The 25180-nt window shown below is 45.0% G+C and overlaps 1 protein-coding gene across 1 annotated transcript; it reads left to right on the plus strand.

Moving 5' to 3' along the window:
• Positions 1-2517: 2517 nt before the first annotated feature.
• On the plus strand, positions 2518-16823 carry ETV4 (ETS variant transcription factor 4). The gene is made up of 12 exons (XM_082495102.1): positions 2518-2609; positions 2699-2792; positions 2978-3025; positions 6621-6674; positions 10333-10459; positions 11042-11200; positions 11599-11843; positions 14058-14132; positions 14231-14299; positions 14666-14838; positions 15899-16000; positions 16597-16823. The coding sequence occupies exons 1-12, from the start codon at positions 2565-2567 to the stop codon at positions 16816-16818; spliced, it is 1413 nt and encodes a 470-aa protein (XP_082351228.1). The 5' UTR covers positions 2518-2564; the 3' UTR covers positions 16819-16823.
• The last annotated feature ends 8357 nt before the right edge of the window (positions 16824-25180 follow it).

Genomic DNA, 25180 nt, shown 5'->3' on the forward strand with positions numbered 1-25180 from the left:
ATTTAATTCAAATAAATAGAAAAAGTAATTGATAGAACTGGCAACATATCTCGTTCACAGAAAATAAAAAAAGCATTACTGCCTGGTTAGTACAAATGGTGACTTCACCATGTCAAATGCACAGAGCCAGTCACTGTAGCTCATATCTACACTGTGCCCTTCTGCTTTTTCATTCACACATGTGCGCTCATGAACTGTAGTGACCACTCTGACTAGGAACCATGGAATCATTTAGGTTGGAAAACACCTTTAAAATCATCGAGTCCAACCATTAACCTAGCACTGCCAAGTCCACCACTGACCCATGTCCCTCAGCACCATGTCTACATCCTCTCCAGGGATGGTGACTCCACCACTGCCCTGGGCAGCTTGTTCCAGTGCTTGACAACCCTTTCGCTGAAGAAATTTTTCCTAATATCCAATCTAAACCTCCCCTTGCACAACTTGAGGCTGTTTCCTCTTGTTCTATCACTTTTTACTTGGGAGAAGAGGCTGACCCCACCTCACTACACTCTCCTTTCAGGTAGTTGTAGACAGCGATAAGGTCTCCCCTCAGCCTCCTTTTCTCCAAACTAAACAACCCCAGTTCCCTCAGCTACTCCTCATAAGACTTGGTCGCTAGAGTCTCTGGTCTCTTCACAGTGACAGAGAAGTGGAAAGACAACCGTTCTGAGACCCAAGGCTCCTCCTGCATCAGCAGTTCTGTTACTGCCAATTGGATGGGAAATTAGAACATCATAAAGTAGACAAATATTACAGTAGAAAATCCCATCCATCCATACAGCCGTACACATATGCAGCCATACATTGAAATCACATCTAAAGTAACAAAGGTTGCATTATCTCTTAACCAGGAGATGTAGCACTAATGAATGAGAGTCAAACTGCCATTTTGCTATGACATGTATAGGTAAAAGTGCAAAGCATGAGTATCTGTTGACACTTAGACTTTGTAAGACATTTAAAGTATAAATTGCCTAACAATGATCTAACTAGGAGAAATATTCTCTTCCAGTGCTCTGATAAAACTAGATTAAAATTAACAGCCTAACATTGTTACAAAATATATGGAACAGAAACAAATTCAGTAAAATTGAAAATTCAAAAGATTAACTCATATACTTCAGTGATCTTCTCAAACCAGAGTAAGTTTAAATCCCAATGCTGTATTTAACCACATCTACAACGTTTGGGGATGTAGGAGCAGTTGCTGGATGTAAACTTCCTGACAATTAGCATGTTTTCATTCTGCTCACATAGACAGCCGAGAACTGTGTTTCAGTAAGGTTTCCTGACAGAGTGAGGTTCTGGGAACACTGAAGCTGTAGCCTGCTAGCAGGAAGATCACAATATATATTGTCTAGGTACTTAAACATGTTATTCTGCATAACAGATACCCCTTTCATAGCAAGCATGTAAGCAGATCGCACTGGTGGTGTTAGCTATAGAGAAAACATGTCCAGGATGTACAGTTTCCATTTAGTCTTAGGGATAACTTTCCCCTTTCCTTCTTTTTCTCTTCCAGAAGATGACATTCCATGAATGTCATTTTTATTATCTCTGGCTCTCAACTGTTACTGACATGTTTTGTGGGCTAAATAGGATCAATAAATGTTAAATATGGTCATGGAACTCTAAAGGAGAAATCTAAAAAAATAACAGGATGTACGTGCATGGCACAGAAGACAGCACATGCTATGCACAAAAGCACGCAAGCCCACTTTTTTGGTGTGCAAATCCCAGGACTAGATTTCTACTTTATATTCTTGTACTTAAACATTTGTAAGAGTAAAACTGATTTTGGCAGCCAGGGCTTTAATTATTTTCACTCCAGATGCACGAGTGAGATTTTTTTCCAAATCTTGTTGAAACTTAAATAACTGAACATACCTGAAGACTGTTTTAAAATGACTGCAGTGTGCGTGAGAGCGGGCAGGCCTGGTGGTGTGCCGCGCTGGTGGGAGTCTGAAAGCGCAGACCAAACACACCTCTGCCGCGCGCAGCAGGCATCGCCGGAGCGCCTCTGCAGCCTTTCATGAATGAACTTCGGGAGTTTTTCTCATGAATGGGAGCTCCGTCATTGAATGAATTCCAGAGTACTGCGATCCGATTGGCCTCGAGGGCTAAAGCCACGCCCACTTTTCGCTGGGCAAGGGCCAAAAAGAGCTGGGATTGGCGGGCGTGCCCCAGCCCGAGCTTCATTCACAAATTCAATAAAACAAAGGAGCAGGCGGGCCGAGCTCGCGGAGGAGGCGATGCGCCAATGGTCGGCCGTCCCCGGGCGCGCGCGGGCCTGACGGCGGGGCGGGGCCGCTCCGGGCCGCTCCGCGTGGGCCGCGGGCGGGGGAGGGGGAGGGGGAGGGGCGGGGACCTGCCGTGGCGGGGCGGCGGGGGCTCGTCCCGGCGGGGGCCGGCGGGGTCGATCCCGCCTCGCGCCCCGAGAGTGGACAGCGGCGGCGCCATCCTCGCCTCTCGCGGCCCCGCCGGGTGTCCCGCGGCGGGTGGCGGTGCCGGCGCCGGCTCGGCCGCTGCCTTCCGCAGGTGCGCGCCGAGAGGGCGGTAGGATGAAGGGGTACCCAGACCAGCGGGTGCCCTTCACTTTCCCGCAGGTGAGCGGCGGCCCCGCCGGGCGGGGCGGCTCCGGGCCGGGGCACGATCCAGTCAGGGACCCCGCGCTGATCTGCTCCTTCCTCAGCAGCCTCCGGGCCGGGCGGCTCCCGATGGCGGAGCTCCGATGGACGCTAGGAGGAGACCCGGGGAGCCGGGCCCGCCGCCGGCGCAGGATTCGGAAGGTACGGGGGACAGCGGGGTGGCGGGAGGGAAGGGATGGGGATGGCGAAGGCTTCTGGGCAGGGACCGGGTCCTCCCCTCGCGCCTCCGCCCCCACCTCTGCGGTCCGCCCGGCACCGCCGTCGCTGGAGCATCCCGCTGTCCCTCCCCAGCTCTCCACAGAGGAAACCTCTCACTTTTCACGCAGAACTCTTCCAGGACTTGAGCCAGTTCCAGGAGACTTGGCTGACAGAAGGTAGGCTCTTTCCCCTTGCTCTGTTTTGTTTTGTTCGTCTTTCAGTTGTTTGCCTTTTGATGTTTGTAACTGCTCCTTTACTTTGCTTGGCGAGCTCCAAGCCCGAAGTATTTTTTTCAGACTCGCCAACCTCTGGCTTGTGTAAACGAAGGCGCATGAATCACACTATTGTGCTGGGTATTTGCTTATGAATGGAACTTGGCAGTTGGCCCACTTTCCTGGTTACAATTTTCGTTTCAGGCTGCTTGTAACTGGTTGGATTTTATACTAATTTGTCACTTATCTTCGTTGGTTGCCAGAACGTTGATATTTTCTTAAACAAACACTAAACTATTATTTTAATTTGGGGAACAAAGTGCTCCTCAATATATATATATATATATATATTTACTTTTTAAAGATAATTTAACCTTTAAACCTTTCAGTTTGGTGTCTAGCTTGTTTTGCCTTTTGGCTTCAATGAAGAGAAAACGTCAAATCCCGGGGAGTCCTGTTAATTCCAAGTGAAACTAGTTTTAATCAGTATCAGTGAATTTGCTCCAATTCCAATACTACATATAACCCATTTTTTAGAAAATTCAAAACATATCCTCAAATACAGACTCTTGATAAATATAAAAGTACTTAACAAATATTTGACAATAATAATATAAAAATATGCATGGCATTTTGAGCAGGGTTATTTACCGTAATTTTACCACAAGTGAAGGACAATCCTGTCAAACAGTTTTTGTTTTTGTTTTTTTTTTTTTTAAGCCTCTAAACCGGTGTTTGCAGCTAAGTAAGATTATTAAAGAAAAAAATATCAAATGTTTTAAGTTCATTTCAAACTGAAATGAAATAACACTGATCAGGCAGTGTTCAGGAGTGTAAGGATTGTAAGGATGCAAGAGGAATTACTTGGAGGCTGTTCCAGGATTGAAATGCCTAACTTACATCAGAGCAGAAAAACAGGTATTAATTGCTGGTCATCTAATGGATCTGCTGAACGTGCACACATGCTTGACACTGGTTTCTCTTAAATCTTCAAAAACCTTGAGCTGCCAACAAGATACATTTGCCTCAGAACTGATTTCTGGTAGGCTTTCAGTTTTAGGCTTTCTAATGCTTTATAATACTTCTAGCTCTAGAATTTGCATAGAATCTCTCACAATATGTTTGTCAGTAGCAAAGTGTTTGTAGAATGAATTCATGAGTACCCTGGGGTGAAGGGAAGGTCACACATGGTCTCAGAGCACTGTATAGAAAGAGGTAGTCTGCTATTATATGTAATGAGTAAATGATAAGGCGCATATATATATATATACACATATATATTATAGCTCATAGCCTCTAGTCAGAGATCAAGTGAAATCTTTGGGAAATTCAATGCATGTTTTAATATCCTAGCTTATTATTTTAGACCACATATATGGGGAACTGCTTTCTCTCATGGTGACTCTCATTTCCAGACTTTTAACAAGATTTGCCATCTGAAGCAAACTATTGTTTGTTTTTCTGTGTTAAGCAGTATGTCAAATTATTTTCCTGAACGATGAAAATAATTCCTTTTTCATTAATGTTTTGTCCATGTCTATATGTTAGCATTTGTTCACAAGATGAAGGCAACTGAAAACTTGAGTACCTTCCTAAACAATGCAGAAGAAAAAGAAAGTGAAAACACAAAATGTGCTATTTATTCTCTGCTTCTACCACATTTAGTTAAGAAATGTGTATTTTATTTTATTTATTTACAGTTGTAAATGTATTTTATTTTATTTACAGTTCTTAGTGTTACTTTTGAAATAAAGAGAAACAAACCTAGGAAGGAAGCAAACTGGAAATATAAATTCACAACAATCAGCCACATGAAAAATGTTAACCGTGTGTGTATGTGTCAATATATATATTTGTGTAATTTCATTCATAGGGGTATCTCTTTGTTAGCTTCTTAGAATAATTTTAATAGTGTCAATTAACACCTGATTTCTCCTTTGCAGGGTAAAAAAGTAATGTCTGCAGAGAGATGACTCTTGAAAGAAATAGATGCTGAAAAATCTAGGCCTTATTACTAAAAATCTAATGTTTTCCTCTACATCATTTTTACCAGAATCTGTTTGAATGGAATTATTTGAAGCTGGCAGTTGATAACTGTATGGAACTAATTTCAAGCTGAATAATTTATAAAAGTGATTTGGCATTCAGAGAAACAAAAAAAACCCCAAATTTGGAGAAAAGTTGCACAGGTAGTTAGTTATCTGTGCTGATTGCAAGGAGGAGAGAGATGCACTTAGCGTATCCTTAGTCGGAAAGCTTTAGCTATGGCGCTCAAGATCTTGAAAGCGATGTGGGAGATGGTGAGGCACATGTTGATGCACACAGTCTGAGCAACTAAAATAAACCTGGGGTTGGGCTTCAAACCTCTGATTAGGTATCCCAGTTATTTTAAGTACAGATGCTGGTTTGGGGAGAACAAGAAAATGTCTACCTATATTGCAACTATATGAAGCAGATAACGAATATAAAAATTTAAATTTTCTTCTGGCAACTGGCACTTTAGCCAGAATAAATATGAACCCGAGTCATGAAGAGGCATCAACTTATAAAGTGTGCTTTATATAATTCATACACACTATATACACAATACACACTGTATACACAAGAGCCTCACCTGTTTGTGTAAAGGAGGCATTAAGTCTAAAGCTTCTTAACACTGAGACGTGAATGTTGTTAATTATTTCACTGCTTACTGCATTCAGCAACAACTCATCCCAGTGAGGTAGGCTGTTCTAAGGTAAATGAGGCCTCTGCAGATTTTCAGATATATTAGACGATCTTTGAAATATTTGAATATCTTAGACTTTGCTGTTATTTTGGAGCTGTACTAACAATGCTGTCCACAGGGCAGATGCCTAGAAATAAGCTTTCTGCACTGATTCGTGGGGGAAGAGCAGCTGTTTGCTGTCAGGTTCTCTATGACTACACCAGCACTTCCTCTTACATTTCCTGGTTGTGAAATCACATATACATGCAAGGCACTATTAACAATTTCCCTCTCCTGCTACTGGATAATTATTTATTTTTTTTCTTCTGAAATGTTTTCCTTCTGCTGATTTACAAGTTGTAGCCTATTCCACTGCCAAGCTAGCCACTGCTTCTGGAGCTACTGAAAAGATTGTATATGAAGGCACAGATGTTTCCTGTTCTACTCGTTACTGTGGCATAACCTTTCCAAATTTATCAGTTGTTTTTCCTATGATAAATGCTTAAAAATCCCTGGATGTTATGTTTCCAACAAAAACTGTGAACCCTGAGCTAATAAACTTGCTGTTGTCCTTATTTCCAAGGTAATGGAGAAAGAAACTGGCAGGCTGTTAAGGGGTAAATCTGCAGGCAGAAGTACTGTATTCAGTAGTCCCAAAGGGAAACTATCCTTAGTCACTAAAGTGCCTCCCAGCACAAAGCTCAGATCCTTCCTGCATAGGCTTATTTCTGCCTTACTGTTAATTATACCATACAAAGTGCCAAATCTAAATCTCCCCTCTCTCTTTCTCTCTCTCTCTCTCTCTCTCTCTCTCTCTCTCCCTGCTCCCCCCTTCCCTCCCTCCCCTGGCAGCTCAGGTTCCAGACAGTGATGAGCAATTTGTGCCTGACTTTCATTCAGAAAACTGTAAGTAGTGCGGGGGTGATCACACATCTCAGGGGAGAAGGGCAGGATACACTTAAACCAAACAAATACGTAAATGCAACACACACATTGAGGCTAAAGTTCTCATTTTATTTCTACATTGTTGTGACGGTGACAAAAAAAAAACCAGGCTAACTGTCCACATCTGGACAATGCAAAAGTATCTTTGTGAGGTGGTAACTACCACAGTCCCTTATGCAGAGTGGTTTCAACAGATGTGTGTTTTAGTTGGTGTATGTGTGAATAACTAGGCACCTCTGAACAGCTGAGAAAATGCATTACTGTGACAATTAAAGGTAAACTTTGTGCTATTACGCCTCCCAAAGCAAAAGAAATGGGACTGTACATGGACTTATTGGTGCTGTGTCTCCTGCAGGTGCTTTTTTGGGGCTCTGCTCACCTTTGGGGCCTCTGGCTGAGCGTCTGTTGCCAGCGTGGCCTCTGTGAGATGATGGGCCTGTCTGCTGCCCGGCACAGCATGAGGGCACAGGGTCCCTGAAGAGATGTGCTTGCTAGCCTGCTTGCTCTCTGGTCTTAGGAACTGTCCACTGGACAGATTGTACACTCCTCTGCAAACACATGCAGACTATACAACTGGTCAAAGCACTTCACCTTACGAAGGAACTGAACATTGCACAGGTACAGGTACAAGTGTTTGTATAGGAACCTTCCACATGATGGCCATGCAACTCTTTCTGCTTTCTTCACACTGAACCTGCTTCAGCTGGTCCTCACAGCATGCCACTGTTTCATTTGGAAGCTGATGCTAGGCTAAATCTACATGCCTGAAGTGAATACAGACTGTTCTGAACAGCTCTGTGTTGCAAGCAGCTGCAGGAACCCAGAGCCCGACTTTTGACAGGCATGTCAAGGCTACAAGGAGATGCCTCACTGTTCCCTGGGCATATACGTCTGGCAGCTGAGAGACGAGATGTCCATTTAAAGCTGGTGCAGTCAACTTTGGTACCCTTCCCATGCTGATGCCCCTCTCTGCCCAGGGTGGTTTTCCCCATGAAAACTAAAATGAAGCACTTTTACTGGTTGTTCTTGTCTACCTCCTTCCCCTGGACTTGCTCCTGCAGCACAGCTGGACTTGTTCTCTGGGTCATATGTCTTATTTCTTCCTCTTTTTGACCTGGAACTGAGGAGAGGGCTGGTTCCATGTTTCACTATGAATGAATGAATGAGTCAGTTGTAATGCAATAGCCCGTTTCAGCCATTAGAGTCTGGAAAGAATTGGCTGTTCCTAGCATATGTAGCTTCTTGAAACTTCAATGGAGTTCAGTGTACTGGACAGAGCAATTTATTATTGTTTTTTCCCTCTGAGACTCAGGTGACACATCGGCATTTTTAGATGGATTCTATACGTGTTTACTACATACGTTGAAAAGAGCTGCTGCAGATAGAAGGGAAATAGATGCCCCAGGCACAGAACGACCCTTTTCTCTTTCAACCCTTCCCTGGGCCTGGGCTGTTTGCACAGATGCAAGAGTGTCATGCTTGGGATATTGAATCCACCCTAGGCATGGGGCAGGTCCACTGGGTCTGTGCACTCACACCTGCTGTCAGTTTGGACAGTGCCAAGAGCTGTTTGTGGACAGGCCCCTCTGCTGGGATTGACGGCAGCCCTAGGACTGGCTGTGGGAGCCGGTTGTCCCTCAGAAGGAGTAGGAGCCAGAAGCAATATGATGCTCTGGTATCTTATGGATTTATTTATTTATGTTGATTCTGTCAAACCGTTTGGATCCATTTGGGCGCTGGCGTGATGTAAAGATGGGGTTTTCAGGTGTAGGCTGAAACCGAAGGCAGGCAAAAGGAGTCAGGTTTGGGTTTTTTTTTTCCCCTCTTGCTGAGAAAATAATTTTGGGGAGGGATGGTCACAATAGAAAGTGGCCTTAATATCCTGTGCTAAGAGAGACAGCAGCAGCCCTTCCTCCAGCCCTTTTGATAGCTGCTTGTTGGAGCACTTCTGAAGGGACAGTTAGAGCTCTATGTGAGGGAGAACTGGCCTGAGGATGGCTGGTGCACATACAGTTCAGGTCAGCCCTGAAATAAACTCAGCAAAAATATGAGGTGTTAACAGATCAGGATGTTACTTTCCATCCTTAAAACTGTAATCACAGCTCTGAACATCCCGGGCTTTGTCAGTAGCATCGTGTCAGCTTGAAGAGGTGGAAGTAAGCTGGCAAAGAAGGGCTGGAGTGAGCCTTATTAAAAGCTTACAGATTTGATTTGGAGGGCAGATCTTCCCCTTGTTTGAAAAACAAGCCCAGACCTATGTAACTTTCTGGGGTTACTTTTCTTTCCCTCCTAAGTGTCAGTGACCTAACAGCAGCAGCAGAGCCCAGAGGCAAAGGTAGAAGATGCTTACCATATCCTTCAGCCAGGATAAGCTTTTCTGAGGAACTAGTGGAGGAATTTTTGCTCCCTGCTGGATTTAATTAAGCGTAAGAAGTAACAATACCCACATCCTGCTTCCTGGTGCTGTAAACTGCAACCCACATTTGTTATTCATGAAATTCTAACCAGCCCAGAAATATCCCTCTTCATCTGCATCAGGCTATGACCACAGACCAGTGCTCTGAAAATGAAAAGGAACCTTTTTACTTTTTTTTTCTGGACTGTCACTGTTGGACTGTTAGCATAGAAGAGATCCAACAAAGGGAAAACTGCATTTGGAAATGATACAGGCAGCTGCCATGTGCCGCTGTGGCAGCCTCCTGCCCAGGAATCACAGTGTCCTGTAGAAGGGCATGGCCTTTTCCCCAAGTGCTGAAGTATAAACCTGATACAATTAATGAAATTAGATACTTCAAAGGCAGGCTACTGAGAGGACTACAAGCTTTGAGGTATATTATAGTAAAAGCAAGGACTTGGAAGTCAGATTTCTGTTTTGCACTGTGCTTTAACACTGATGCAGTTCCTTTGGAAAAGCGATTTTAGCTATCTGAACTGGTGAGGTGCTTCTGAAAACACTACTTTTGTAAGGCATCTGTGAGCAAGTTAGCCTGGTGTCAGCCTGTAATAGTATGCAATACATATATTTTATTTTCCCACAGAAAACCTCCAGCTTTTGTAGCTATGTCTACAAAAACCTTACATTTATTGTCCTACAGGACAAAAGATACTATCAGGAAATCTACAATGTGTCATTATATTAGCGCATTATAATTAATGCAATGCTACATGGTAATGCTACTCACAAGACATGCTTACCAGGTATGTCAATGAAAGAGCATTTTGCATGATGCAAATCAAACCTTTGCTTTTATGTGTTGAAAAATAGTGTATGTGCATGCTCCCCCTTATGACATAACAGAAAATGTCAGTCCCAGCCCTGAACAGCTTAGGAAATACCCTCTCTAAATCCTTTTCAGAGTGCGCTGGATTATCACAGAGCATGTTAACACTACCTTAGATTTGCTCTTTTAAGGTTGATGTATCGTACAGACCTTACTGAAACAAGGGCAGAGCTCAGGAAAGTCCAATGAACAGTTGTGAGTATTGGTATTTTGTTTCTCTCAGAGCCATCTGAACGAGGACGAGGTGGTAGCATCTCAACTGACTTTTTGCTGGCTGATAAAAATATCTCTCCTAAAGAAGAAAAGTGTCAACTTGATCTTTCATTTCTCTCCCACAGTAGCTTTTCACAGTCCTCCTGCTAAGGTTAAAAAGGAGCCGCAGAGTCCGTCCTCGGACCCCACACTGTCCTGCAACCACAAGCAGCCATTCCAGTACCCCAATGGCGAGCAGTGCCTTTACGCCAGGTAATGCAGCTTACACAGGGGAGGGACAAGAGCTGTTATAAAATCTAGTGCTACTGCATTATCTAATAATGAAGTGTTATGACAACAATATGGTCTGCCTGCTGGGTAAGAGCAGCGCACACGTGCTGCAGTACAAATTAACCAGTGGGTCAGCTCACGGCTGCCTGCTCAGACCTATGTAGAGCAGATCTGGGCTTGCCTCTTTTTTCTTCTCCCTAGTGCTGTTCCTCAGCTGTCCTGATGCTAAGAGCAGTCTTGACATCTCCCTCTCTCCATTGCTTTCCAAAATCTGTCCTGCAAGGAGCTCCCTGACACCGTTTCCCACAGTCCCAGCTACTTGCCTGAGTTATAGTATGGCTTCTTCAGTACAGACACCTTCCCCCGTTTTCTGCTTGAAGGTTATTGCTATTGTGCATGGGGGTAACTAATAATCAGAAAAGAAGGAGTTTATGCTGGGAGTTTCCTGGCCTAGGTGGCTGCACAAAGGGACAGCGTGTCTGCCTATGACACGTTCTCCCCAGGTGCTGTCACAAGTCCTTCTTGGAGAACTGTAATGCTCCAATATCTGTTTGACTGTCCCAGTGCCTATGATCAACCCAGACATGTGGGAATCAAGTCCCCCAACCCAGGAATCCCGATACAGTCACCGCTCCAACAGTTCCCTAGACAGGAAAGGAGCTTCCTGACCCCTGCGGGGCCACCCCACCCCATATCCAGCTGTGGATACCTCAACGAAAACAGGTGAGTTACTGCCAGGAGGAGGCAGCCACTGGCAAGAAGGATTGCCCTCCTTGTTCATTCAGGGAGGAGGGGCTGCCACATCCAGATTAAAGTGCTCAGTTTCCAGCAATCAAAGGATCTCTCCCATCCAAAGTACCTGGGACCCACCACTGCTGGCTAGGGTTTGGAGAAGTCTATAACCTTAAGCCCATCAGATGCTGTGAATGATGGGCTGTGTAGCTGCCCTTGGAAACATCTTTCTTTGGGGTCCCTTCCTTGCCCCAGCTTTCCATGCAGCTCCTGCAGCCCTAGTAGCAGGCTGAGGCCAAGGAATTTTTTGTCCCTCAACCAGCCCTGCACCAGGGCCAAGATCAGAGGGCCAAGAAAGCAGCCATCCCATGTCCTCTCCGCTTTTCTAGCACTGCGTACCAGCCACCTGTGGAGATGTGCCATTCCTTCCCCTCCTCTCAGGGCATGGCCCAGGAAGATCCCGTTGCCCACCAGCGCCAGATGTCTGAGCCCTGCCTCCAGTACCCTCATCAGGGCTTCAAACAGGAGTACCACGACTCGCGGTATGAGCAAGCAAGCCAGGCGGGCAGCAGCCATCCGTACTCAGCAGCTGTGGTGATCAAGCAGGAGCAGGTGGACTACGTGTATGACTCAGGTAGGCAGAACAAGCTCTTTGTGACTGCATAAACCAGGCATCAGTGGGGGTGAGCAACCTCCTGGGTGAACATCTACCACCAGTTGTCTTTGGGCTTTGAAACAGTCCTGCTTCATCCTCAGGAGTGTGTGTGGTCTGGGAAACTGTCTGTGTAGCAGGAAACACAAACAGTTCTGTCTGTCTGTCTCGTGGTTTGGGCTGGACTGCCCACTGAAACTGCATCCAGGAGAAGGCTGGGACATTCACTTTCCACGTCACATTCTGAGAAAGACTTTCTGGTAGATAGTGGAAAGGTTTAACAAGATACAGGAGCTAGAAGGTGATGCTAAACCCATGCAAACTAGATTAAAGGAATGCATTTTTTTCCAAGGGAATAAGTAGCCATTGGGGAGACTCTCAAAATTCATAATTAGCCCACTCACACCATCAGAAATGGAGAAAAGGGCGTTCCCAGTTTCACTCTATGTCTCTTGTAGTGTCAACCTCCACTTGCTACTTCCCATAGAAACAAGGCACGCAGAGCAGATAGCAGAGATTTCAGAGGATCACAAGAGAAAAAAAAATTATAATTCCAAAAATAGTTCTCTATATAACTGATCAATCAGGTAATCCTCTTATTTTCCCACAAAGGATAAATCTTACTTTTTTCAGCAGACCTGTCCAAAGACTTGCTACCCTGACATCACAACATCCTCTTCTAGAGGGAATTTTACTTCTGGTTTCCTGTTATTTTAATGGACATTTTGAATTATTTCCTTTAGCAGAAATAAATACATAAATAAAAAGCTCCTACGAAGATATAGAATCCACCACTGTGGCTATGCTGATATTAGAGTTTCACTGGGTCCTTCTTTCCAGACGGGAAGAAAATGTGCAAGCCCAGAACAATGCTTTTTGTGAGAGTAGTTTACGATTGTAATACTACACAGTCTGTCAGCTCAGAGTACCCTTCTGCCCTTAGCATCAGCAAAATGTCTGCTGAAAGCAATGGCTATACATGGGTGTATGAGGGAAATGTAAGGTAAATCTTTCCAGAGCTCCGAGTTACAGCTTCCATTTCAGCTGTGGATGGAAAATGTTTGATTCAGAAAGTGCAGGATTCGGAAAATGCAAGATACAGAAGATATCAATTGTAGTGCCCAGGCAACAATATATGCTGCACAGAGATGATGAAAAGACTTTCTGCTTGTTTTTAAACTCAGGCCATTTTTTCCTTTATGTTTTCACAACTGTTTGTGAGAATGCCCTATCATGATGTGAGAATGCGCGATCATGATGTGAAAAAGCCAGGGAGAATCAAGACATCTTAGATGATGTGAGACACTGGCTGTAGTAAACATGCAAATGCTGCTGCTCTTCATTAACATCATCATACTACCCCTGGAAAAATGTAGTGCCTTCTCACCTGTGAAAGCAGTAGCAGAGTTCATAGTTATCTTAAACTAAGATGAGGGAAAAGTGTCATACAAATTTAGCCTATTGTCTAAGATTTTGTTTTAAGAGTGGTGTATAGGTGGTTGACTGGCTATCTTGCCTTCTCTGAAGGACATTATGTGATAGTAACACAAAAATTTACTAGTGTAATTCATGATTGGAAGCATAGAATCATCGAATCGTCTAGGTTGGAAGGGACCTTTAAGATCATCGAGTCCAACCATTAACCTAGCACTGCCAAGTCCACCACGAAACCACGTCCCTCAGCGCCACATCTACATGTCTTCTAAATACCTCCAGTGATGGTGACTCAACCACCTCCCTGGGCAGCCTGTTCCAATGCTTGATAACCCTTTCAGTGAATAAATTTTTCCTAATACCCAATCTAAACCTCCCCTGGTGCAACTTGAGTCTCTTTCCTCTTGTCTTGTCTTCCCCTTTCCTGGAGAAGAGACCAACCTCCACCTCACTACACCCTCCTTTCAGGTAGCTGTAGTTGTAGAGTGCCATAAGGTCTCCTCTGAGCCTCCTTTTCTCCAGGCTAAACCACCTCAGTTACCTCAGCTGCTCCTCATAAGACTTGTGCTCCATCTGTGCAATGAAAATGAAGTTGGGGTGGGATGGCAGGACATAAAAAGTTATCAGTCTGCCACTAACCCTTTAGGAGGGCCCTAAGAGGACTTTGGTTAGACAGCTGCACTTACCTATCCACCTCTGGAGAGCAAGATCATTCTGTCTCCTGTGCTTTTTAATTAAATATATTTGTTAATTGTTCTGTAGATGTTCCTGGCTGTCCTTCCATGTACATAAATGTGGAGAGTTATCCAAGCCATTCAACTACAGAAGATACCTTAGGTAAGAAACTCAGTGACTCTTTTCTTTCCCTGCATTCCATTTCCCTCTAGTACTACCCTGTCTTTGTCTATGACTGCCTATGTGGCTTTCTCTTTCAGGCTGCAGCTATGACAAGCAGATGAGGTCCTTTACTGATGATGTCTGTGTTGTTCCAGAAAAATTTGAAGGTTGGAGAAAGAATGGCCCACAGTTTGGGTGTAAGATAGGGTTATCCAGCATCTTTGCTGGCCACTTGACCACTGTCTACATAGTTTGTTACACTGTGTTTTGCAGGTGTGTTAGCTGTGGTTCATACCTGGCTTTTTGGTATCCCATTTCTTGAGTGTTTTTAGCAGCAAACAGACCTTCTAGCATAAGTAGCTTAATTGTGACGTTCATTAGAGCTCCTTTTGGAAGAGCTGCTGATGAACTGGCTGCTCTGTTTTATGTGAATTGAAATATTCCAGGTAAACATTTGGGAAACGTGCTTTTTTTTTTTTTTGCAACTGTTTTTGCACTGTTACCCTTAGAAACACCTTGTTTGTTCTTCTCAGCAGGAGACATCAAGCAGGAAGCCGGAGGGTACCGGGAAGGACCTCCATACCAGAGACGGGGATCTCTCCAGCTCTGGCAGTTTCTTGTGGCTTTATTGGACGACCCAACCAATTCCCACTTCATTGCCTGGACTGGTAGAGGGATGGAGTTCAAGCTCATTGAGCCAGAAGAGGTGAAAACATTTAGCTTCTCTACAGGCTCAGGGGGAGCAGACACTATTTCTGAGGCTGCAAATTCCCAAGTGGCTTTTCCTCTGCCCTGTGAAGACTCCTGCCTACCAGTGGTACTTGGTAGAACCTGCAGCAAGTCAAGTTTTTTGGAAGACGTCGAAACACTTGGGTGACAAAAATATCAGGTTTAAGAAAGGCTGCTTGTAAGTTTAGAGTTTCAGAAACACAGTGAGTCAAAATACCCACTGCCTCCATTTCTCTAGACACTTCACTCTCAAGCTTGTGCTGTCTTATCACGCTCCATACTTGAGTCTGACATTGAGGTTTAGAGTTTTGAGCCCTACTGATTGCAGAAGTTTTCATAAAAATCTGGAAGAAACTATGTCCTAGTCTAAATGCATTTGTATATCAAAATGCCATTAACTAAGGTGTAATTTCTAATGCTGCCATGTTCCAAAAAAACCAATGAAATCTGACAATATCTGGCAGATATGTCTGTAATATCTGTTCATATCTTGCTCCAATGAGAGCTGCATTTAGCACTATTCTTGCTACATATCAACCTTTACGGGCACTTTTGGTGCAGATGAGTCATTTTGGTGGGCTGACATATGATTACAACAGATTTCTTAGTCTCATGGACAAAGCTGAAAATCATGTAGGAAGAAGAAAGGCACATGGGTCTTACAATGGAGGTATTCCCTTGTACTCCGGCTCCTGGTAAAAATGTCATCCTTGAAGATAAAGTATAGCATAGGATGAAGCAGCTTCAGCAACCTCAAGCTTCCAGAGTACTGGAGAGTGAGGAGAAGTGGTGAGAGCAAATGAGGTCTACAGTGGCAAAGAGAATGCCTCTCGGTGATATAGGGTGCTTCAGTTCGAGTTCTACTCTTCTTGTTGAAACATTGCTAAATAATTATTGTTTGCATCTATTATTTAAATGTTGTAAATGTTTGTACGTGTTGTGGTACCATTCCTCAAAGGAGGATTAGCTGAATAATGTTCTTTTGCCCTTGATTTAGGTTCACAGACATTGATGCACTTTGATGCTTTATTCTACAGGTAGCCAGGCTGTGGGGTATCCAAAAGAACCGTCCGGCCATGAACTATGACAAGCTGAGCCGATCCCTTCGCTACTATTATGAGAAAGGCATCATGCAGAAGGTCAGTTGGCAAAGCAGGTGGAGTTTTTATGGTGTTAAGTGATGCTTCTCTTTTCCCATAACTTCTCTTTGCAGCAGTTAAATGAGGAAGGTGTAAAGGAGCTGAATCTAGGCAACATATGGGAAATAAAACAGAAGGGAATCATGACTTCTGTCTGTTTCTGTATATGTCTGCAGTCAGGAGAGTTGGAATTTATGAAGCTGCAAGGACATATAATCAGTCTAGACTTGCTGTTGGTGAGAGAAACGCTGCCTCGGGTTGGTCCTGCGTGGTAGGGATGGTCTCTTCCAAATCCATGACACTGGAGAGGATAACTGTGAGTGTAATTTTATCACAGTACAGACTGGTCAGGGACTGTTGATGCTGTTGCTATCTGGACAAAGAGTCAGCTAGCAGCATCTCATTCCCCAGAGGCTGTTCCAGGGGAAACCGGAGCAGCAGAGAAGCAGGAGGACAGCACAAGAAGTTTACAACTCTGACATGTCTCAGGGCAATGGGCTAGAGCAGCCATATGTTTTAGCAAGCCTTCACTGCTGAGGAGCATTGGCTAGTGCTGCTTCTGTGCCTGCAGCATTTGTCTCGTATCTTCCCCACAGGTGGCTGGAGAGCGTTACGTGTACAAGTTTGTGTGTGAGCCTGAAGCCTTGTTCTCTCTGGCCTTCCCTGATAACCAGCGGCCAACTCTGAAGGCAGAGTTTGACCGGCAGATCAGTGAGGAGGACACAGTGCCTCTTTCTCACCTGGATGAGAATGCCACTTATCTGCCGGACCTTGGGAGCCTTCCTCCACAGCTTTATGGCAAAGGCTATTCATACTAGCACTGCTGGGACCACGCTGTGCCACCCTTACTTGTATATATAAGGAGATGTCTGGTTTGTATTCAATCAGTATAAGCATTTTTCCAGGCCAGCCTATGGCATCACTGAACTGTGAATACCTGCTTTGTTCAGGAAGAGTGTTCAGGCACACACATGGAACCTGACACTTGACAAGGATCTTCTGTGCTTGTGATAATATCCTCATATTTGTCAGGATGGGACTCATTCTCAGCCATGCAGATATCTTCTGAGCAGCAGAGCTGCAGCTTCAGCAGTGTGTTGGGTAATTGCTGCCTCCAGATGGAACAAATGAGCCTGTCACAGTCCCTCTCATTGGCAAGGGAGGAGATGCCATCCAACTGGGCTATTTTTCAGATATGAGGATGCTACAATGCTGCTGCTGACTCCATTCCTCCAGTGCTGAACTTCTGTATAACCTGCCCTCAGCAAGGGATGGCTCTGACCCATGTGGACTCATCTCTGCAAGGCCAGTCTTGCCTTCTTCCCAGGGTGGCTGCAACACAGTGGTCACAGATCATATGCCTTCCCTGTGAATTGCTTTTTGGGAGTGGGGAATACTTGTCTTGTATGTGTGTGCTCCTGCCTTATCACCTCCTTCCTCATAACACTTTGTGCCAGGGCTATCTGGTATTTAGGCACTCTGTCTGAGCAGGGTAGCTGGAGGCACTTGCCAGGATTAGAGCAGTCCTGGAGTGCATGGCACAATGTACAATTTAGGGGAACTATAGAGCTGCCTGACTGCACTGGTCTGGGGCACAGGTCAAAGCCAGTGTCACCTTCAGGTAGAGGGATTGCAGGAAGCAGCAAAGCCTGAGCCATCAGGTCATCATAGAGTTGTGGCATTTCCAAACTGGACAATTTCTTCAACAAACATCCTCAGCATCTTTGAAGACCTGTCAGGCTCTTGAGTGTTCCCATCCTGGGCTTGGCTAGAAAATCATCTGAGGCAAGAAAAGAACCTGGTGGGGGTGTGTTCAGAAAATGCTTTACAAAGTCACCTAAACCATATGTAGTTCTTAATATCTAAATTTAGACTTTATCTCCAGAGATGTTTGCATGTTTTAGGGAAATCCTGATGTGCTGTGCTGGAAAGACAGCTATCTCTGCAGCACGTGCAACTTAACTAGACTTTGACTGGTTTTCCACAATAGTGAACCCTCATAATGGGTACCACATCCTCACTGAGGGGTGCTTCACTTTTTAATTAGCGGCTCTGACCGTGTGCCTAGTTAGACAAGGAGCAGTACAGTGTACCTGTACAGAAAAAGCCTGTTTCCTACTGCTTCAGGTTGATGTTCCAGCTGCTGAATACAGAGTATCACCAATGCTGCCAGTGTGGTAGCCTGTAGAGGAAATTCTGTGTATTGATTGAAAGCCTGATTTTCCCCCATGACTCTCCCCTGCATGGCTAATGCCAGCTCTCCCAGCCTTGTCCCTGGGCATGAGGGCCAGGAAAGGCAGCTCTCCCTGTCTGAGAAGAGGCCAGATACTCAGAGCATCTTGCTCTGCTGATCCCTTTGCGTGCCCTGTGCAGTCCAGAGACCTGGTGTTCTGGCAGCTCATGGCCCTCCTGCCTTGCCTGTCTCCCACCTGGCAAGCACATTTCCCCGGGTGTTCTGGAAGCGAGGGTGAAGGGGAACCTGTCCATTGGTATAAGCTGCCTTTACTATTTATGAGTGTAAAAATACTATAATTAATAAATTGGTCTATATCTTTGGCCAGTGCACCTTCATTTGGCCCCTGGCTAGTCCTCCCTGACCTTCTGAGCTTGCTTTGCCTATCTCCTCGGCACCAACTTGCAGCTTTGGGTAGCTGATACAGAGAATTCAGGGATGCATGTTTAGTTCTGAATCTTGGTGGAGTTCATTAAATGAACACTTCACTCCCTTGACATCTTCACAACCAGTCATACAACCAGGACTGAAAGATCACAGTGAAATACATAACCTCTGGCTGCACCTGGTGTCAGGGGAACAGTTCCCTGCAGCTGCAGAGAACATCACCCACGCTCCCACACTGACGGTACACTGGCCACTGAGCCAAGCTCCATAGTTTTGATTAGCTTTTCCCTGAGCTTCATCTCTGTCTTGAGCAGCAGCATGTCCAGGTTGCTTGCAAGGAAAGTGAGCATGTCACTGCCTGCTGAGCTGGAGACACGATCAGGGCAGCACAGGGCACCCCAGCCATGAGAGTGGCACCCCGTCCCAGGCGTCGGAGCTGAGAGCACCCTGCCCGAACACAGCCAGCCACGGGGGCTCCATGAAGGCTGCAGCAGGGACGGGAGTTACCCTCAACTGGAGGAGCCCTTTCACACTGCACCTTCCCCAAGAGAGTCAGGTACCACCTAAGGCAAGTATTTATGCCTTCTGGAGGCAAAATGTAGGTGCTGCAACTCTGTTTCTAACGAACAAGACTAGTTTCTTGCTTTTATTTGATACCTCAATCTGCAGGATTCCCAAGGATTTTACATTTACCCAGTATTCTTTGGGGTACCCTCTCTCCAGCCAATCTTCCTTCCAGAAAGAGAGTTCAGGGAGCCAGTTGACATTTGGATGAAATTTTAGCTCCATGTTTCACTCAGGTTTGTCAAGTCAGTGCAACAGATCGATAGCTGCAAAGCAGTTCTGGGAATGAGCAAGATCAGGTTCTCATAATTGAGGGGCAGTGACCTCCAAAGGGCAGAGATTTGTAATAACCAGATCAGCAAGTTGGGAGTCAATAAATACACTCTGTGTTTCCAGGTCAGCAAGACAGAGAGGCAGCTGATAAGGGAAAGAAGTTGGAGGTAATAGGCAAGCGTCATAAATTTCTCATTCTCGTCCTGAGAGTGCCAGCCCCATCTCACCTCACAGAAGATGTTTCAGCTTTGCTGTCTAGTCACTCACATTCCTGTTCATACAGCAAAGTTGCAACAACTCTTGACACAGACAGCAGAGCTGTCTTTGCTCGAGCTGAATGCTTTTAGTACTTGAGTGGGGAGAAGTGCACATTACTGTGTGACAGCGTATACAGCCAGTGTAACGCACCTTTAAGTCAGTGCCTCTTCACCATACAAATTCACAGCTGGGCTTTGCTCTACATTAGGCAGGTAAGAAAGACATAATTCTTAATGGAAAACCCTCTAAAGACAGAGTTCTGCTCATGACAAACACTGACATCTGGATGCAAATATACCTAACATTCTCACACTTTTTTACTAGTGCTTACTTACTATATTCAAGATTTATCCTAGCAGCTTATTCCTCAGGATGTGATGATGCTTTGGGACCAGCCAGAAATAAATTCTCAGCAGTCATGTCATCCTACTGTAATTTTTTCTAGAATTAATTTTTTTTCCATGTGGTTGCTATTGTTGCAATGACTTTGCTGTTACTCCTGCTATATCAATGATACAAAGCCCAGCAGAAAACACCATAAATGTACTATTCAGAACATGATGTAAAGTTCCTTTCTGGTCATAGTAAATAATTAACATGTAACATTACAGTATGTCCCAGATGTACCCTTAGAGCATACTGTCTAGGGTAAAGGAATTACCCCTAGTATTGCCGAGCAGAGCTGAACTATCTGATGCAATATGCTGAGGCTAACCCAGGACATATTTCTATCACCAGACTCCATACTCTGAAATAAGTATGAATAGTGATAATGAAGAACAAGGACAGCACCAAATCTCACTTTATAGGTTGAGCTCTGAAGGGGAAGGCAAGAGAGTTATTAGGAAGTGCATTCATCTTTTTCAGGCTGTATACAACACAGACAGCTGATGTCATCTGGCTAGGCAAAGCCCCGACGATGTGCCTAGGGCCTCAGGCAGGTTGGAAGGGGCGATGCATCACTCCTAGCAGTTCTGGGAAGAGTGCCAGGATGAGATCTGCCAGGAACGAATTCTGGCCTGGCCAGGCCAAGACTCCAAAAGCCACATGAACCGAGCTGTGTCACCTCAAAAGATGAGGAGAGATACCCTTTTGCCCCTTTGGTGCTATTCTTGTCCCACCACACAGAGCCTGGTGGGAGCATCGAGCACTCTGTACCAGACAGACACTCCTGTGTACAGCATATTCTCATTCACACCTATTTAAGAGGCTCAGCAGAGTAAAGGAAACCAGACCTGGCCATGGCCCTGTCTGGTCAGTATGTTTAACCTAAGCCCAAGAGGGACTTGTCCCTTTTGCCACCCTAAGCCTGTCAGTTACAGTGCGGGGTCAGCATGTGGGACTCACCAGCTCCCTGCTCTGGTCAACCACAAACCATTGTCTTTGCCACAGTTGAGCTTCCAGGAGAGAGATAAGCAGCTCCCACATAGAAAAGTGTAAAACACTCCTGTGGAGGTTTCCATAAGACAGAGTCTTAGGAAGAACCTGTGCTTGCTCTGCTCAGCATTCAGGCTTGGGCATGAGGTGGCCTCAACATGAGCAGGGTGTCGTTTAGACCATTAAGCCAGTCACAGGGGAGCATAGGTAACTCGAAGGGCAATAACACTGTGACATTTGTCCCCTTGTAATGTTTTACGGAGGTATAACACCACCACCCCCCAGAAGGACAACGGCATTAGTTTTGTTGATTTACTCAGGAGATTCATTCTGATAAATGAATCAGCCCTAGTGACACCTATACACCTCTCCCCACCCTCCTCTGCATTTGAATCACAGCAACGTTGTAATCTGCCAAAACGTTGGAAACCATTTTGCACAATTAATATTGATCTCTTTATGCCTTGATGGCTGACACGTTAACAAGACGGCAGAGGGGGATGTGCCCGCCAGTGTGCTGCACACAGAGGCAGAGAAGAGCACAGCTGAACTCAATGGAGGCCTCGGCTGGTTTGGCCTCAGCATTCGGGGCTGACTGTTCAGTCAATCCCGAGGGTGGCAATTACTGCCCCAGAGCAGTACCCACACCTCCGGCCGGCAAAGAGCGCATGTTCCCCTCTGCTCCCACAGGCAGGGAGGGCAGCCGTGCACAGCGCTCCTCTGCAGCCCACTCCTCTTTCTGAAGAACACGACAGATATCAGATTATGTAGCTGTAAACTGCTCAAAGGCCCCCATGTCTGATTTCTTAAGAAAGAGTAGCTGAATATTCCTTTGCATAGCAGAGAGTCACTGCTTAGTCAGGGCCTCTGCTTAGGAAGTTAATAATCATTCTCTTGGCCATTATGGACCTATGGACAGGTATCAGGTGAGAAAGCAAAGCAGTAGAAAGGGAGGTATCTCAGAGGAGCTTATTAGCTGAAATAGCTAATGGCACCTGAAGTGCCTCTGACGTTCTTGCTGAGCTGCTGCGCTGTGGCACCTGTTTCCATTTCCCTGAATTAGCTTCAGGCATGTTTTGGGGGCACTACCATTGCTGTCCTTTTTGCTTTGATTCTGTGAGACAGAAACACGGATCCCCCCTCCGCCAGGGAGACCTCGGCATGGCCCACTGGCTGACACTGTGTCTGCTAAACTGTCTTCTACCTGTTTGAAGATTTCCACATAATTAAAGTATCCCAATACAAATTAACCAAACCCCATGAAGGAAAATTTATTTCAGGAAAAAAATGCTTTTAAACAGCCCTGCAGACACGGTGTTTAAAAAGCACTTGCAAGAACACATAACTGAGAAATTAGGAAGTCTGCTGACTTTTGTTAAGACAAACATAGTGAGAAACCAGCACAGCAAACTGCACTAACATCTCAGCAGAGGCTAAGGAGTGCCTGTTCTGACTGTTTATGTCTGCGGGGACCAAGAGACCTCACTGGCCTGCAGAGTCACTGCCACTGTGACAGACCTAAACAGTAGAAACTAGCATTCACATTACAAAACAGCCAGGATCTGCCACTGACTGAGTACAATCCAATTCACTTCCACCTCCTCGCCCTTTTTCTAGGAGTGAACTAATATTGAACTCAAACAGGAGACTTCTCTACACTCAACAAAAAGCACTGCTGTCAGTGCAGCTTGCTGTTTGGACAGCCCAACAGGCCTACCAGCTACAAGAACTACAAGATCATTTTTGATCCAAATAAACCAGCATATTCAGACCAGTGCAGCCCCACTTTTCCACCTCCAGTGTATGGGCAGACCAGCCAGAGGATTTATGTAAGTTACAGGACGTACACATACAAAACACATTTGCTAAAATCAGATACTTACCCACTGTATTCCCAGCTGGCTTGGAAGAACAATGCCTTCATAAATGAAAAATTCCATGAAACTGCTAATGGGTCAGTATCACAGCCTTCTGCAATTATCACAGCAACCTCATGAAAACTGAATTACTAAGAAACAAAACCCCCATTGTGTAAGTAGCACATTGCTGTCACACCGGCTCTGGTAACAAGCCCATTAATGATCATGGTTAAGGTAGTTACTATAACAGATGGAGCATATGTGGGGCTGGCTGCAAAAATCGTATTTATCTTTCTTGCATTAGGGCAAAAGGTTAGGTTTGGATGTGTGCAAGTGTGTGCGTACACATGAATGTGTGAGTTATTCTTTTGCTGTGAATCCTTTGCTTGTGACAATGAGCCAACACGTGGGAACTGGCCTATGGCACATGCTGTGGAGTTTGAGACAAAGGATTGTTTGCTCCATCCATTCAGAAAGACTCACATCTCCACAAGCAGAACGAGGTCCCCAGCTAGGTGAGGGGCACCACATCAACCTCTGGGGAACCAGAGGGGGGACAGGAACCAGCAACGCTTCGTCCGTGTTACTTGCATTAAATGTATCCACAACATTTGAGGAGAGGTTCACAGATGGCTTGGAATCCCCCAGAGGAACCATTCAGCATTTCACACTGCTCCTTGGTCTTCCAGGAGAAAAAAAAAAAACAAACAAACCAACCATAGCTTGAGCCTTCATTTACACCCCCTGTAGGCTGGTGCCATATCGCCAGTCTCTTGTGGGAACAGCACTCATTATGATTCAGTCTATTCTTGCCTGGTTATTCTCACTTTGTCTGTATCCCTGTTTTTCCCCTCTGCTCACTTGTAACTAACTACTGTTAGTTTGGTCTCGGCCAGCAGGTGTAAGAATAACCCCGATGCGTTGGCAGCCTAAGCTTTCCCCCGTAATTACAGTTGAAGCCTCTTTTCAACACCTATTACTGGAAGCAGAGCGCCACCCCAGCCTGAGGGGGAAGCTGTTCAGCGCCTGTGCCCGCTGCTGTTGCTGGCAGTGAAGAGACTGAAGACAGGGCAAGTGCATCTCCTCCTAGCATGAGGGATTGGAGACAGGGCAAGCTCAGCTCATCTCCTCCGGACACGTTCATATTAAACTCGCACCCCACACTAGCACAGTCTGCAGCACGAGAACTGTGAAAGGCAGGGAGGCTGTTTACTGCTGTCAAAGGCACACACGCAAAGGTGGCGCACACACACACGTACTTGTATTATTCAGGAAATTTTTAGCGGTTACGCTAAACATAACACCTCCAAAAACATTCCAGAGTAGACACAAGGCCTCTGCTGGCAGAATTTTTTCCTTTAGGTAAGAAACTTGTGTTACCTGTTCTAGTGCATTACCTCAGTACAGTCAAAATGAACCAGAAGATCTACAACTTATACCATTTAAAATACCGCAGTTCATTTAGACAGAGGCAGGTTGGCAAGTGCTTGCACCAGCACCTTGCACAGGAGAGCTCAAGGAACACTTGTCCCAGTAAGGGGCTAAAATACCTATTCAGTGATGTATGTACTGCCAGAACAAAGTCTGTGTTTTGCCCTAGGATGAGGCAGTTTATTTTCAGATTTGTACATGAGATAAACCAACTAAAAATCACATGAACAGTAGAAGACATTTGGATGTTACACTCAGAAACCTCAGAGTAGTAACAGGTTGATAAAACTTGTTTTAAATAAATGTGCAAGTGGTTCAAGTTTGTAAGCCACCATTCTTGTTTTACAGGCTAGTTTTGGATGTTGGATAGTCCCAAATCAAGCAGCTAAGGTTGTCATGGAAGAGTTTCTGTACACGAATTAAAGGATATTACTGAAGAAATTACACCAAGGAAAGAAATAACACACACAGAACAGATGACAACCGTTTACTTAAAAAAAGAATCCTTGCTGTTGATGTTTTCTCCTACAGTAAGTCAGAAAGAGGCTACACTGGAGAAGCAAATACAAAATGAATTTGGAACAGATATATCTCAAAGTATGTTGCACAACTGGGACTCCCACTGTGTACATTTTCTCTTTTACATCTTTCATTTGACTTTTGAAAGTCAAGTGCAAATTTTCATAGAAAACAGTAACAGATGCAGCTGCACAGTTTGTGGAAGGAGAATATGCTCGGAAGAGTATTCAATAGGACAACCTTCTCTACCTAATGCCATAATGAAAAAAGCCTCCAAAC

The sequence above is a fragment of the Vanellus vanellus genome (assembly GCF_965231255.1).
Source record: "Vanellus vanellus genome assembly, chromosome: 24".
Taxonomy (NCBI): Eukaryota; Metazoa; Chordata; class Aves; order Charadriiformes; family Charadriidae; genus Vanellus; species Vanellus vanellus.

Bases quoted from the DNA above. Each gene is read 5' to 3' on its own strand.
- ETV4 (XM_082495102.1), top strand. From the start codon at position 2,565: ATGAAGGGGTACCCAGACCAGCGGGTGCCCTTCACTTTCCCGCAG. The intron at 11,201-11,598 runs GTGAGTTACTGC...CCGCTTTTCTAG, and splicing joins GGATACCTCAACGAAAACAG to CACTGCGTACCAGCCACCTG. The intron at 14,300-14,665 runs GTTGGAGAAAGA...TGTTCTTCTCAG, and splicing joins TGTTCCAGAAAAATTTGAAG to CAGGAGACATCAAGCAGGAA.